This window comes from Theropithecus gelada, chromosome 15 (genome assembly GCF_003255815.1).
Source record: "Theropithecus gelada isolate Dixy chromosome 15, Tgel_1.0, whole genome shotgun sequence".
Classification (NCBI taxonomy): domain Eukaryota; kingdom Metazoa; phylum Chordata; class Mammalia; order Primates; family Cercopithecidae; genus Theropithecus; species Theropithecus gelada.
The window spans coordinates 105,258,237-105,273,700 of NC_037683.1; the positions used below are offsets into that span (position 1 = coordinate 105,258,237).

General features: G+C 50.1%; 1 protein-coding gene across 1 annotated transcript; it reads left to right on the top strand.

Annotated features, from left to right (window-relative positions):
- Positions 1-7,486: 7,486 nt before the first annotated feature.
- On the top strand, positions 7,487-13,570 carry LOC112607767 (spermatogenesis-associated protein 31E1-like). The gene is given in 6 exon segments (XM_025358888.1): positions 7,487-7,714; positions 8,509-8,566; positions 9,106-9,166; positions 9,428-10,437; positions 10,642-13,488; positions 13,491-13,570. Coding segments are annotated over 6 exon segments (4,284 nt in total).
- The last annotated feature ends 1,894 nt before the right edge of the window (positions 13,571-15,464 follow it).

Below are 15,464 nucleotides of genomic sequence, written 5' to 3' on the forward strand. Positions count from 1 at the left end.
CATCTCCTGACCTCGTGATCCGCCCGTCTCGGCCTCCCAAAGTGCTGGGATTACAGGCTTGAGCCACCGCGCCCGGCCTATAAAACCATCTTCTAAAGAGGATCAAAACAAGACAACAATTGTCTGTGGATGACAAAACATTTTAGGGCAGCCACAGTCAAACACAATTGACAAGAAAATTTGTAACCTCTGTAGCACACAATAATTTAAAATAGCAGTTATAATTATTACTGATAACGTATGCTAAGGCATATCAGAATTATAGGAATCTTACACAATTTTGAAACACATGCTAATAACATATTAATATGAATATAACCCAAAGAAAGTTAAACAGCATCTTATAATTGGCTGTATTTCCTGCATGATTTTAATATATTAAATAAGCAGACTATGTCTTTTTGGACTGTAGGGGACCTATTGTTTTTTAACTTTGAATTTGATCTTGGCAACTTTGTCAAATATCAAGGGTTTAAAACACTGGATGTCACAAAATAGAATCCTAGGTCACCATAAGTCATTTATTTAGCCAAAATGATAACTCACAAAGTTTTAAAAAGGAAAAAACCCTTAGTTTGATAGAAAAGAGACTCAGCTTCTCAAACTACAAGACCCAGTGAAGACAGCATGAGGCCAGTTGAATTGGTCCCTTCTCTCTCCCCTCCCTTTTTTGGGGTTTACTTAAAGGCAAACAAAATTTTTTCATTGTCTCTCAGTATTACATAAGAATCTCTTTCAAAAGAAAAAACCAAATTTCATGTTTGCATTAGTGCATCTTTAATGCTAAAGCTAGTTTTTAGTAAAATTTTAAAAATCTATCCAGTTTTAATTAGTTTGACCATAAGTTAATGTTTTTACAAACCTTTTTTTTGAGACAGAGTCTCACTCTGTGGCCCAGGCTGGAGTGCAGTGGTGCAATCTTGGCTCACTGCAAGCTCCACCTCCCAGGTTCATGCCATTCTCCTGCCTCAGCCTCTCGAGTAGCTGGGACTACAGGCACCTGCCACCATACCTGGCTAATTTTTTGTATATTTAGTAGAGACAGCATTTCACCATGTTATCCAGGATGGTCTCGATCTCCTGACCTCATGATCTGCCTGCCTCGGCCTCCCAAAGTGCTAGGATTAAAGGCATGAGCCACCGCACCCAGCCTTTTATAACCCTTTACAATTTAGTTGTTGTTGTTGTTGTTACAGAGCAGAACCATATTTTAAGAAAACTCTGTTGTGCTTTTATTCCGATGTTCAACTTATGGAAAAACTAACAAATACCCCTTTAACTTCAGCCAATATGTTTACACACAGATTCTCTTTTACAATTAATTTTTTATAAACCTTTCACAACTTGCTTAAACCTTTAGATTTTTCCAATCTCACTTAACCCTCTGAACTTGGGCAAGAAATCCATATTCCCATGCCTTCTTATAATCTTTTACCAAAAGTACATTCTCCTTTTCTTACACACCTTGCATGTAGAACTTTCTTCAGCAGCCTCAAATACACGTTACACTGTTAACTCTGTGCAACTTCTATTTTTGGTGAAAAACCTGGTTAGTAAGCCATTTTAATTATGTACCAGGTGTGGAGCTTACGACAGACCCAGGACAGAAGTGCAGGTAAAGTCTGACTTTTTCCAGCATAGCTATGGGGTGTGGCTAACTCCACATGTGCCCAGCACTTACCTAGCAGTAAAGCAGGCAAGTGTATAGTTATGAGTCACAGTGGCATTTTTATTAAGCATTTAGGCAGCCTAATAATCTTTAAATTGTACAACATTTCTTGCACAAATTCCCTTTCATGAATCCTTTCATGACTTAGACCATCTATTACATGCTTGGACTTTCTGACTTGTTCTAAACATCTCTCTTTTTAAACAACCAGTCATTTCACTTTAGGACAAAAATTTACCATACAAGATTCTTTCTTATACAAAATATCTTTCCTTTATAACCTTCTTTGCATAGCTAGGGGGCTAATTTCACACGTCACCAGGCCTTATCTAGAATTTAATGATTCCAAGCTAGGTAAATTGAATAATTTTCAAAAGTTAAAGAAGTAGTTTATGATCTTAAAGCATTTAGCAAACCTAATATCAGATCCGATTTAGACTACATGTCTAAATTTTGAAGACATTTTTATTTTACCAATAATTTTTAAATCTGTCTTTATCACCAAAAGATTACTAAAGTTAGGTGAATTAAAGGGCATTAGTTTTAATTTATCTGGCAAAATATTTGATTTAAGTGTTTTCTTTTCTTTAAACCAATTAATTATAGCTCTTTTATGTAAACATCACACACACAACATATATAAATACATAGACAAACAGGATCCAGTACTTGTAAGGTTTTTCATTTGCCAGTTCTTAAGTTTCCTAATGGGATTGCTGGATTCAGGCTGGAGCCCTGTGAAAAACAGGGCTGGGAAAGCATGCAATTGCTAGGGCCTAATAAGCTGGCACAGCTGGAAGGCAAAACAGATCCCCCAAATTAAGGGTACCACTTTATACAGGATCCAGGATTCCCCCCAAAAGAGGGAAATACTACAGAAGAAGCTAGTGTAGTACTTCTACCCTGCATTCTATTGTAAGACAATCCAAAGCCAATCAGCCCATTTTGTAGTCAGCCCATCCTCCATGGAATTCTCATCTCTCAGTCAGTGTGGGGATGTTTCCATACCTTCTAGGTGGACAAGAGCACACTTATCTGACCCAAGCATTCAAGGAGCCAAGTATCCCTCCCAATTGCCGTTAGCAGTCCCTTATAGTATATTTCCTATCTGGCTATTACAAACCATGGCTAAAAGCTCTCCCATAATGTGAAGTAATTTTTGATATACCCAAAAGTTAAAAAAAAAAGTCAGTTAACATGATGTAAAATTGAACTGAGACTTAGATTTCAAGGGAGATCTATCAACTTTCAGTTCCTGGGGTTCCATGAGGAAAATGGAGGGTTTTCCCAGGATGGGGGTCTGTGGTGCCTCCTCTGTTTTTCCCTATGAATCCCAGGCTGTTAGAATTTATCTAGGTTCTCTCATGTGGGCTTCAAGAGTGGCAAGAAGAAAAAAATGGAGAAAAACAATTCAGAAGAAAAAAAACTTTTTCCAGAAAGACATGAATCAAGAAGAGGAAAATATAAAGGCTTTTTACATAGATGTTGTTTGGATACTTTATTTATTTATTTTTGTGATCTGGTCTATGTTTTCCAGGCTTGTCTCAAACTCCTGAACTCAAGCAATCCTCCTGCTTTGGCCTCCTGAAGTACTGGGATTATAGGCATAAAAACAGATATCCAGGGTTACGCCACCTAACCCTGGATATCTATTTTTAACTAAGCAGCTTTTAACCATTGAACTCTTTTGTTTAAAAAAAAATCTTTAAAAATCTCTTATTACCAGACTCTAGTGAGGACAACCAACATTTCTGGCTTTTGAATTCTATACCAGGTAACCTCTCACATGAAACTAATAAGTTTTAACTAAGGTTATACTTAACCATGAGCTCACAAAGTGTTTCAAAGAGATGGTAAGCAGTTTTTTGTTTTTTTAAAAAACAAGATTTAGAATTTCCCCAGGGTAGTTCAGAGAAAGGAAAATTCAAGACAGGAAATCAGATGCTATCCATGGGCGGGGGGTGGGGGGGAATCCTCAAAAAATGGCAGTTACACAAATAACAAACCAGAAAGGAATCATTTCCAAAGCCAAGAACTGAACCAGGGGCAGCCACTGTCAAAAGACAAGAGCCTTGGTTACTGCATTAGAGCATTCAGAAGGTTCTGTTGCTCTTTCCAGAAGTAGCCTAGAGTAGCCAATTTCGAGCTTGCAAAGACTTTAAACTGCTCAAGATAATTTTTAGGGCTATGACATGAATCCCCAAATTCCTGTCTGTTGGATGGCAGAGACCAAGAGAAAGTATCCCCACATGGTCACAAGGTTAAGGTCTCAAGCACATAAAGCAAAAAGAGAGAAACATCATATGGCACTGGTCTCAGGGACCCCCAGCAAAGTTTATAAATTACCAGCTGCTAGGCTGGCTTAAAAAGCAGGCTTATAGGGGTCCTAAGCCCACCTTCTCTCCTGTGATACCTCTCTCTCCATTAAAGAACAAAACAGAAAGACAAATTCTTAGCACAAAGTGCTCCAGATTTGCTACAGCCTAAGACTAGTCTCACAAATCCTTTTGTCTATTAATCAAACCTTTGCAGAGGAGACAAACAGTGATGTTTACCATTTGCATTCACCACCCCTCCAACAAACACACAGAGGGAGAAGGAGAGAGAGAGAGAGAGAGAGAAAGAGAGAGAGAGAATTGGTAAGAATTTCTTACCCTTTTTGTTTGCCAGCATACCAGGTTTCTGGGTTCCCTTTCTCTGCAGCTTTCAGAAGACCAGAGCAGCTTTGATGACCCTGCTCACTGTATTACAGCTATGGGAGCCAAGCCCCATTACAAAATAAAATCATCCTTTTCTGTTTGATGGAACCATAGGCAAAAGCTTCTCAATTTTGCAAGATACTGCTCAACAGGCTGCATAGGGAATCAAATCAATATTTTCCATCCCAGCCAAAGCAAAATACGTATAACAAAACGACACAAGTTACCTTGTTCAGCACCAATTTTGACCTGGCAAGGCTCAAACTTTCTCCTGTTGGCCCCTGTTATCTTTGATCCACTCCAGGTGGGGGGGGATGACTTTCAAATGGTAATTCAATGTGTAATCTCTGAGCAAGACAACAAACCTGACAAAACCAAGCAATGGGGAAAGGATTTCCTATTTAATAAATGGTGTTGTGAGAACTGGCTAGCTATACACAGAAAATTGAAACTGGATCTTTTCCTTACACCCTATAAAAAAACTAACTCAAGATAAATTAAAGTCTTAAATGTAAAAGCCAAAACTATGAAAACACTAGAAAAAAAATCTAGGCAATACCATTCAGGTCATAGACATGGGAAAATATTTTATGTTGAAATCGTCAAAAGCAATTGTAACAGAAGCAAAAATTGACAAATGGGACCTAATTAAACTAAAGAGCTTCTGCACAGCAAAAGAAACTATCATCAGAGTGAACAAGCAACCTACAGAATGGGAGAAAAGTTTTGCAATCTATCCATCTGACAAAGGTCCAATATCCATAATCTGTAAGGAACTTAAGGAAGTTTACAAGAAGAAAACAAACAACCCCATTAAAAAGTGGGCAAAGGACATGAACAAACACTTCTCAAAAGAAGACATAGATGTGGCCAACAAACATATGGAAAATAGCTCAACATCACTGATCGTTAGAGAAATGGGAATCAAAACCAGAATGAGATACCATCACATGCTAGTCAGAATGGCAATTATTAAAAAGTCAAGAAAAACTGATGCTGGTGAGGTTGGGGAGAAATAGAAACACTTTTACGCTGTTGCCAGGAATGTAAATTAGTTCAACCATTGTGGGAGACATTGTGGCGATTCCTCAAAGATTTAGAACAGAAAATACCATTTGACCCAGCAATCCCATTACTGGGTATATACCCAAAGGAATATAAATCATTCTGTTATAAAGATAAATGCATGTATATATTCACTGCAGCACTGTTCACTGTAGCAAAGACATGGAACCAACCCAAATGCCCACCAATGATAGACTGGATAAAGAAAATGTGGTACATAGACACCATGGAATGCTATACACCCATAAAAAAGAATGAGATCATCTCCTTTGCAGGGACATGGATGAAGCTGGAAGCCATTATCCTCAGCAAACTAACACAGGAACAGAAAGCCAAACACCACATGTTCTCACTTATAAGTGAGAGCTGACCAAAGGAACACATGCACACAGGTAGGGGAACAACACACTCTGGGGCCACTCAGAACCAGGAGAGAGCATCAGAAAAAATAGATAATGCATGCCGGGCTTAATACCTGGATGATGGGTGGATAGGTGCAGCAAACCACCATGGTACACACTTACCTGTGTAACAAATCTGCACATCCTGCACATGTATCCTGAAAGTTAAAATAAAATAATAAAAAAATTAAAAATACACGAAAGATCTGAATAGACATTTCTCAAAAAAAGACATATGAATGGCAAACAGGTATACAAAAAGGTGCTTAACATCACTGACATCAGAGAAAGGCAATCAAAACTACAATGAGATATTATCTCAACCCAGTTAAAATGGCTTTTATCCAAAAGACAGGCAATAACAAATGCTGGCGAGGATGTGATGGGAACCCTCACACACGGTTGGTGGAAATGTGAGTCAGCACAACTTCTATGGAGAACTGCTTGGAGGTTCCTCAAAAACTAAAACTAGAGCTACCATAGGATCCAGCAACCCCAATGCTGGGTACATACCCAGAAGAAAGCAAACCAGTATATTGAAGGGATACCTGCACTCCCATGTTCCTTCTAGCACTGTTCACAATAGCCAAGATTGGAAAGCAACCTAGTTAGTGTCCATCAACAAACGAATGGATAAAGAAAAGGTGGTGCACATAGGCGGTGGAGCACTCTTCAGCCACAAAAGACAGTGAGAGCCTATCATTTGCAATAGCATGGATGGAACTGGCGGTCATTAAGTGAAATTAGGTAAAGAAAAACAAACACCCATGACATGTTCTCTCTTATTTGTGGGAGCTAAAAAGTAAACAGTCAAACTCATGGAGATACAGAGTAGAAGGATGGTTACTAGAGGCTGGGAAGGCACAGGGCGAGAGAGGTGGGGATGGTTAATGGATAAAAAAGGCAATTAGAAAGAATGAATAAAACTGAGTATTTGTAGTATTTGACAGCAACAGAATGCCTATAGTCAATAAGAATTTAATTGTACATTAAAAAAATAAAGAGTATAACTGGATGGTTTGTAACACAAAGGAAAAAGGTTGGAGGTGATGGACACCCCATTTACCATGCTGTGATTATCATGCACTGCAGGTCTGTGTGGATCTCACATACCCCATTAACATATACACCTACCGTGTGCCCACAAAAATAAATATTAAACTTTTAAAAAATTATGAAAATCATCATCAAAATTCACAACGATCAATAAATATAAAAAATTTACATTCTATGTCTGAGTTGATGCAGGGCAAGAATGTATTAAGAGAGAAAGAACTGCAAACAAACAACATCCTGAGAGCAAGAAACCGGAGAAATGACAGAAAACTCCAGGGAGAAGCCTAGATCTTAAAGGAGCGAGAAACTGAAGGACTGGCACAGAGATCTCCACAAAACCAGGTGACACTTGTGTTCCAGGAAACAGAATGGAAAATGGACCCAGGGCTGTCTCTGACAGGTGAGCAGCTAGAGTGGGAAGGAGGGATCCGGGGGACCCAGGAGGGTGGAGGGACCCAGGGCTGGGAGTTGAGGGCGGGGCTGTGCTTCAGCCTCCTCCTCCCACTGCCCCTCCCCCACCCCCAGGAGCCCTTTGTGAGGAAGAGGCCCCAGCTCTGTGATGCAGGCCTGGGCCCCACTCCCTAGACCCAAAGGGGATGCCCAGCCCTCAGTTGCTTGAAGGCGACATTGCACTTCAGATGGAGAAAATGCTCTTTCCTCTGAAGAGCCCTAGTGCCACATGGCTGAGCCCCAGCTCCACTCCCTGGATGATGGATTTCATCCTCACCAGTGTGTGTGGCCTGGTGCTCCTCTACCTGTTACTCTCCTACCTCCACAGTGACCCGCCCTCACCCCCGCCCAGGAGGAAGAGGAGCAGCAGGGAGGTAAGGAGCCCTCAGCCCAGCCCCACAGAGAAAGATTCTCTCTTCTTTTCCTCCCCTCATTTCCACTTTTTCCAAACAACGAGAGACGCTCCCACGATGGGAAATCTCGTCATCCCTCTAGGGCAGGGCAGGGCAGGCAGGGGTGAGAGTGGGCGGAGGATTCCACCCCCAGCTCCCAGACCATCTGTGGGGTGCGCAGGGGGCGTCAGGGCAAAAACCAACACCAGACTCAGTGGCGACGACCGGGTCAGGAGAGGAGTGAGGTCTCTGTGGGAGGAGAGGCCCCAGCCCTGCCTCATCACCCCATTCCTGGGCCAGGTGCCTGGGGGCCCAGCCTCCTCTGTGTGATCTGGGTGTGATCTGGGAGCTGTGCTGAGCCCCCGAGAGCCTCCCACAAGAGCCTGGATTCGCCTGTGGCTGCACCCCGGCCACAGGTGCTTTTTCCTGACTTCACCACAACCCTGTGGTCCCTGGCCTCCTCTCCATTCTCTTCCGAAGCAGAATCCTACCGGCAGCTCAGAGGCGCCTGCAGACCTGAGCCTGGGTGTGCCTTCAGGGGAGGAGCAGGGACTGGGAACAGGGTGGAGTCACACAGAAAACCCCGTCTTGTATTTTCCTAAGAAGGAAAACGGAAAACATTTCATTCACGATAAACATGAGTAAAAAGCGCACACAGAGCTCCCTGAGCTAGAGGCAGGGAGCCGTGTCCTTCATGAGCACTGCATGTGTGCAGCTGGTCTGGGGAGAGGAGACTGAGAACTGGTCCCAGCCCCTCATCCTTTCTTGCCTCTCAGCCTCAAAGGGAGAGAAGGGGGAGGTCCAGGAGCAGAAAGAAGATCTCAGCTCTGAAAGGTGAGGCTCTGCTGCTCCCCGGGACTCCCCAGAGGTGACAGCATCGCCTGTCCCTGAGGAAGTCATTTGCAGAGGCCTGAGAGGGAAACGCCTGGGAGGGAAATCGGAACCTGGGGCCTCAGATTCCCTGCGGGAATGAAGCCGGGGGCCTGGGACCGGTATTGCCCATAAGGGGGCGGTGTGGGGAAGGGACCAAGGCCTGCCGGGATGTGGGGGGAGGTCAGGGAGGCTCCAGGTCCATGTGGACAGCTGTGTACCTCGGCCATGGCTGACTCCTCTTTGAGACCACCTGTTTGCTCTCCCAACAAGATGGTTGTGACACCCATGAAGGGGTGGACGTGGAAGCGCTTTTTGCAAATGACAAAGTGCTGCACAGTGGACACCTTCCTGTCATCATCAGGGCCATGTGGCCTTGGCCACAGATGTGTGGGCTTCAGGGTCTAGTTCCCTGTGGTGTCCCCTAAAGAGACATCCACTCAGCCTCCGTGAGGTTCCCAGGCACCGCCCTCTCCACCATAACCCTGTCTCCTGCCTTCCAGCTTGCAGAAACCTCCTGAGGGAGCTGGAGGAGACTCGGGACCTGAACAACCTCCTGGAAAGGTGAGGAGCTTCCCCCTTCTCTCCATGTCCTCCTTCCTACCAGGGCCTCTGATGCAACCCTAGGGCCTGCTGGTGATCTGGGAGGGAGAGGTCCTGGGAAGAGGAGAGGAGAGGACTGAAGCCCTGGGGCAGGCTTAGGCAGAGCTTTGTGAAGTCAGCAGTGGGGGAGGTGGAGGAGCTGAAGGCCTCAGGTGCCCACCCCTCCCGGCTTCCTGGCCCCACCTGCCCCTGGCTGCAGCTTGTGCCTCTTGTCTCCTGCAGACACCTGAGGAAGCTCGCTGGCGAGGGCGGCTCCCATCTGCCATTAGGTGGAGACCCCCCGGGTGACGTGTGCAAACCAGCGCCTGCTAAGGCCCACCAGCTGCATGGGAAATGCATGCCAGATCTGTCTCCCACCAGCTTGTCCCCAGCAGCTCCCCCAGCTCCTCTGGCCTCCACCCAGTCACCAGGTCCGATGACCTTCTCAGAGCCTTTTGGACCACACTCAACCCTGAGTGCCTCCGGGCCTCCAGAGCCCTTGCTTCCCCTAAAACACCCTGCATGCCGGCCACATGTGGTTTTTCCTCCTTCACCACAGCCGCATGGTCCCCTGACCTCTCTACCTCCACCCGACTCCAGCCTGGCTGGACTTCAGTGTGGCTCCACAACACGCCCCGTCCCCAAGAGCTCCCCTCTACACAGCCAGGGGCTGCCTTCTCCAACCAGGGTGATCTCTGGCCTTGGGTGCTCCAGCGATCCCATCCGGGACCTCTATTGCTGGAGGGAGGCTGCCACCACCTGGGGCCTCTCCACCTGTTCACATGGCAAATCCCAGCCACAGCATCTTCCCGACCAGCCCCTAGAGGCTTCCTTCTGGGGAGACCCCACACCCAGGCACGTGGAGGTAGGTGTCTGCACATTCATCCACCCTGACGTGCAGAGGCTGCTGGAGACTCTCATCGCCAAGAGAGCACTGATGAAGATGTGGCAGGGGAAAGAAAGGGAACGGGCCGACCACCTGCAGATGACATCGCTGGGGAAGGAGTGGGACATCACGACTTTAGATCCCTTCTGGAACGTGTCAACTGAACCACAACAGCTGCCCCGTCCTCAGCAAGTCTCTGACGCCACAGCGGTGGGGGACCACTTGCAGCAGAAATGCAGCCAGCTTTTCTGGAACCTCCCATCTTTCAACAGCGAGTCCCTGGTAGCCACAGCCTGGGTTTCTAGCAAGCCTTCCTCACAGAATGCACACTCCGTATCATTGGATGAAGCCTCCACTTCTCTTCCAGGTGAACCTGAGGTCGAGGTATCCTCAGAGCTTTCCCAAGCACCACCTTCCTCACAGAATGCACACTCTGTATCATTGGATGAAGCCTCCACTTCTCTTCCAGGTGGACCTGAGGTTGAGGCATCCGCACAGCTTTCCCAGGCACCGCCTTCCTCACAGAATGCGCACTCTGTATCATTGGATGAAGCCTCCACTTCTCTTCCAGGTGAACCTGAGGTTGAGGCATCCTCACAGCTTTCCCAGGCACCGCCCCAGCCCCACCACATGGCGCAGCCCCAACCTTTCACTCCAGCCTGGCCACAGTCCCAGCCGCCGCTTTTGGCTGGGATCCAGACCCAGGCCCACCTCCCACCCGCTGTCCCAAGCCTACCGTGCTCTTCTCCACCCCAGATTAGGGACTGTGGGGCATCTTACCCAACAACCCAGGAGAAGACAGAGTCTGTCATCCCCGCTGGAAAGGAGAATCTTGAATGGACCTTGAAGAAGCGACCAAAGTGGAAGAGGGTTTTGCCCTCTCTCCTCCAAAAGTCTCCAACTGTCCTGAGGCAGCCCACTGCCCACCTTCCCCAGGAGAGGCCAGCCTCCTGGAGCCCCAAGTCAGCCCCCATCCTTCCCGGGGTTGCCACCAGCCCTGAGCTCCCAGAGCACCGGTGGCAAGGAAGGAGTGCCATCCACCAGGAGCAGTCCTGTGGCCCTCCCAGCAGATTCCGGGCATCTGGGGACCTGCCGCCGCCTGAGGGGGAATTCCCAGGGAGGCCCCAGAGTCGGGCAGAAGACACGCAGGAGGCCCTCTTGCCCTCCCAGGCTTCCGGATTTGCAGGGAAGGGCAGGAAGGATGTGCAGAAGACCGGGTTCAGGAGCTCCGGAAGGTTCTCTGGGAAAGGGTGCTTACGGTCCAAACCAGGGCCAGACCCAAGCCGGGATCAAGGCTCAGGAAGGACCTCAGTGAAGTTTCTGGAGGAAGACAAGGAGGAGGCGGAAGGTGACATGTGGAGGCCCTGGAAGTACCAATCAGTAAATTCTGCACCCAGGGACCCAGACAAGAAGCATCTGGAAAACAAGCTGCAAATCCACCTGGCCAGGAAGGTGGGGGAGATCAAAGAGGGCTGGATCCCCGTGCCTGTGCGTCGCTCCTGGCTCATGGTCAAATGTGCTGTTCCCCAGTCTGACGCCCACAGGAAACCCGGGAAGCTGGCATCCTGGAGGGGTGGGAAAGCCCACGCGAACACCTCCCGGGAGCTTTCCTTCCTCCAGCCCTGCACCCAGCAGATGCTGGAAGTGCATCTTCTAAGGTTCCGTGTGAGACACAGGTGGGGTCCAGACCTCCAGTCCCTGGAGCCCATAAATGTCTGGTCAGGTGAGGCTCAGGCCCCACCCTTCCCACAATCCACCTTTCCCCCCTGGGCCTCCTGGGAATCTCGGGATGAGTCTGCAGCCAACGTTCCCATTCTCCTGGGAAAACATCCTCAGAACGGTCCAGGAGACAACAGAACAAGAAGCAAGTCAGTCCTGACGGTGAGTGGCGCTCTCGCTTCCGCACCACCTGAGCAGGAGGAAGCCCAGAGGCCCCTGAGAGGGTCCCAGTCAGCTGACACCCATGGGCGATCAGAGGCCTTTCCAAGTCGACATGAGGACAGGGGGTTTTCTCAGCCCCCCACATGCAGCCTTGTGGGCAGAACCTGGCAGAGCAGGACTGTCCTGGCATCCGGGAAACCCAAACCCAGACTAGAGGGGAGTATGGGTTCAGAAATGCCTGGGAACGAGGCAAGGTTTGACAGTGAGAGCATGTCCCCAGGAGACGTGTGTAGTAGCAGAGCCCTGCAAGAGCTCAGCATAGGGTCCCAGTGGGCAAGGGCCGAAGACACCCTGGAGGCACTGAAGGTGGGGGAGGAGAAGCCCCCCGCTTGGGACGTCACCGTGGGAGCCAGTGTGAGGACAAGTTCAGGAAGCATTCAGGTGGATCTGAGCAGCACGGGGGCTCTGGGGACCATGGATAACCCCTCAGGGTCTACAATCTGTGTTGCTCAGGATCCAGAGCAGCTGCGCCTGAAAGCCCAGGTGGTCAATGAGATTGCGCTCCTAGTTCAGGTGGATTCAGTGGAGCAGCCACCAGGCCATGCCTTGGGCGTCCTCCTCCAGGATGGCGCCATAGATCTGTGCCTTCCAGGCCGCCACGTGGACATGCTCCCCGCCACAGATAGGCTGCCCGCTCAGGCCCCTCTGTCCACCTCCCAGAGTGTGTCCAATAAGAACACAACAGTTTCCCAGGGGCCATGGGCCCTCCTATGGAAGGGAGGGGACAGCCCAGGGCAGCGGGAACCTGGGAGCCCAAAAGCAAATGCCGAACAGAAGAGTCAGAAGTCGCTGGGCTCTGCGGACAAGGGCGAGGCCCGCAGGAGACTCAGACCAGGGGAGCAGGGACACGGCTCCAAGGGACCAAGGACCTCTGAAGCCAGTGGGAGGAGCCACTCTGCTCACACCAGGGAAATAGGAGACAAACAAGAAAGGAAATACAACCAGCCTCAGCCAGAGAAAGGAGAGACGCCACCAGAAAGCCACTTCCGGAGAAAGATTGGTCACCATCCACGGGGTCTACACCCCAGGAAAACAGGCGCAGGGTGGGAAGACGTCCTGGAGAAAGGCAAGCCTGGGGCAGATGCTGTCCAGAGCTGGGGGTCTGGCCCAGCAAGGCTGTTTATGGACTGCATGGTTGATGAAGCCTGGACCATCAGCAGAGTTGTGGGGCAAATCCTGGTGGACAAACTGGGGCTTCCGTGGGGACGTGGTCCCTCAGACGTCAGTCGCCACAAAGGTGACCTCCACGCCCAGGAGAATGTGCCTTCCTGCGGCCACAGGGGTCACTGCCACCAGGAACATAGCAGAGAGATGAGAGCTCCGGCCTGCAGCCCCAAAGCCACCCCCAGGGGCCACCACTGTCCTGTCAAAAACAGGAACATCAGGGACAGAGACAGCAGATGGGCCCCACCTCCCCGGGAGCCTGTGTCCCCAGCTGGCCCCCACCACCACAGGCCACGAGTGGCAAGCGCCTCGGGTGGCCCCATCCGCGGCTGCTGGAACTGAGGTCTACACAGGGGTCTTGCCTCCTGAACCAGAGAAGGCTTCTACTCAAATAAAACTGACACCTACACGTTAAGCCTGTCCTGCCTGGGTGATCACAGCCATGTGTTCCCGACTTTCACAGAGAAGTTCCCAATACACTTGGTTTCCCTGCAGAGGTGGTGGCTTCTGTCTGTGCCATGCTAGGGCACAGGAAAGGGCTCAGCGTCCGCTCCTTCTGAGTGTGGCTTCCAGAATGGCTGGGCCTGGAGGAGGCTGGCAGGGACGTGGAGGACCCCCTCTTCTCCCTGTCCAGGGAGAAACCGTGTCTGGTTTCCAAGCTGGATCACGACCCAGAGCCTTCAGGACGTGTAAGGACAGCAAACCCTATGGAGACCCCACCGGGTCTGGCTCACTGCATCCCCGTTCTCACTAAGGTAACTTCTGTGTTGCTGTAGGGGCTGGGTCTGCAGGGGCCTCACGGCCTGAGGGGCTGGTAGGCTCCCCTGAGGCTGGAGGAGTGATGGATCCCAGCAGCCTCCCTGCCCCGTGGTAGCCTGGGAATGTGGGGGTGTCCTGTACTGGCCCTGGGTCAGAGGCGGGACAGCTCCTTCCCAGATGTCCTGGTGGGGAAGAGGTGACACCCTCCCCAGACCCTTCCCTGCCTGCTGAGTTCCGGGACGGACCTGGGCCCCGCCAGCACTTGGCTCAGCCTTGATAACACCGCTGGGTTTGCGTCTGGTGTCCCCTGCCTCACTCTCCAGAGCAGTCTCCCGGCCACTAGTGTGGGGTGTCTGTTTCAGGAGGCACCCAGGGCTGCTGCCTGGCCCCCTGGTGGGACTCTGTGGTCAGGAACCACAGGAGGGGACCTAGGCCCAGGGTGGGAGGTGGGAGAAGAATCCAGGAAGACAAACATAAGTTCGCAAGTGCAGGATCCACAAGCTGCCCACAGCTGTAACCAGGGTCCTCACAGTCCGGTGATCATTACAAGTAAAAGTGGTCAGTGCCACTCCCAGGGCAGAGGGACCCAGAAGTCAAGGGCTGGCCTGGGTGACACAGCACATCTATGGCTCCAAGCCCAGGTGCCGGCAGGGGACACACTGGGCCTCAGAGGATCTGGTCACATGGTTCACAGGGAGAGTCCCCACAGGGCACGGTCCTGGGCTCCTCCATCCTGGTGCTGGGTCCCTCCTGGCCATCCCCAGGGAAGGCAGGAGCAAAGGCAGGAGCTGGTTCCCCGGAGGGCTCTGCCCAGGGAGGGGTCTGCACATGCAGGGGTTGTGGAGGCTGAGGACAAGGGGACAGGCCTGTACCCAGGCGTGGCGGGACCCATGCTGGAGACCTGTTTGGAAAAGGCCCTGGTGTCACTCTGGGCGCCCAGGCTACTGCTGGAGCCAAGTCCTGTCTGGGGTGGTGACCTGGGCAGCTCCAGTGTGGGCCCAACATGAATGGGACCCCGGATCCTGGGACCTGCAGCAGAGGAGCCCCACAGAGACCCCCATGTACACCCCACACTCAAAGATTCCCACATTCATAGAGATTCCAGAGATTCCCCATAGTGACCCCCACAGACCCCAACAGAGAATCTGACTGCGATCCCCCCATGAAGACACCCCAGAGGGACCTCCCCACAGAAACCCCTGACAGACTCACACAGAGGCCCTTCAAAACCTACACGGAGACCCCCGCGGAGACCCCCACGGTGACTCTAACAGAGACCTGCACAGAGAAAATAGATCAAGGTCACTTTGCCACCCCCTCAAATCCCAAGCACTGCACTTGGTGAAAACGAGCGGCATCTACCTCATTCCAGCAGCGCTTTCTCCTGGCCGCCCTCTGCCCTCTTCTAGAGCAGATTCCGAGAGAAACCGAACAACAGAACAGCCTCCTCTGTCAGACGGCGTCCCACTCACAGCGACCCCCCGACCCGCCGGCAGACCCTTCCCCCGATCACCCAGGCCCAACCCCCGT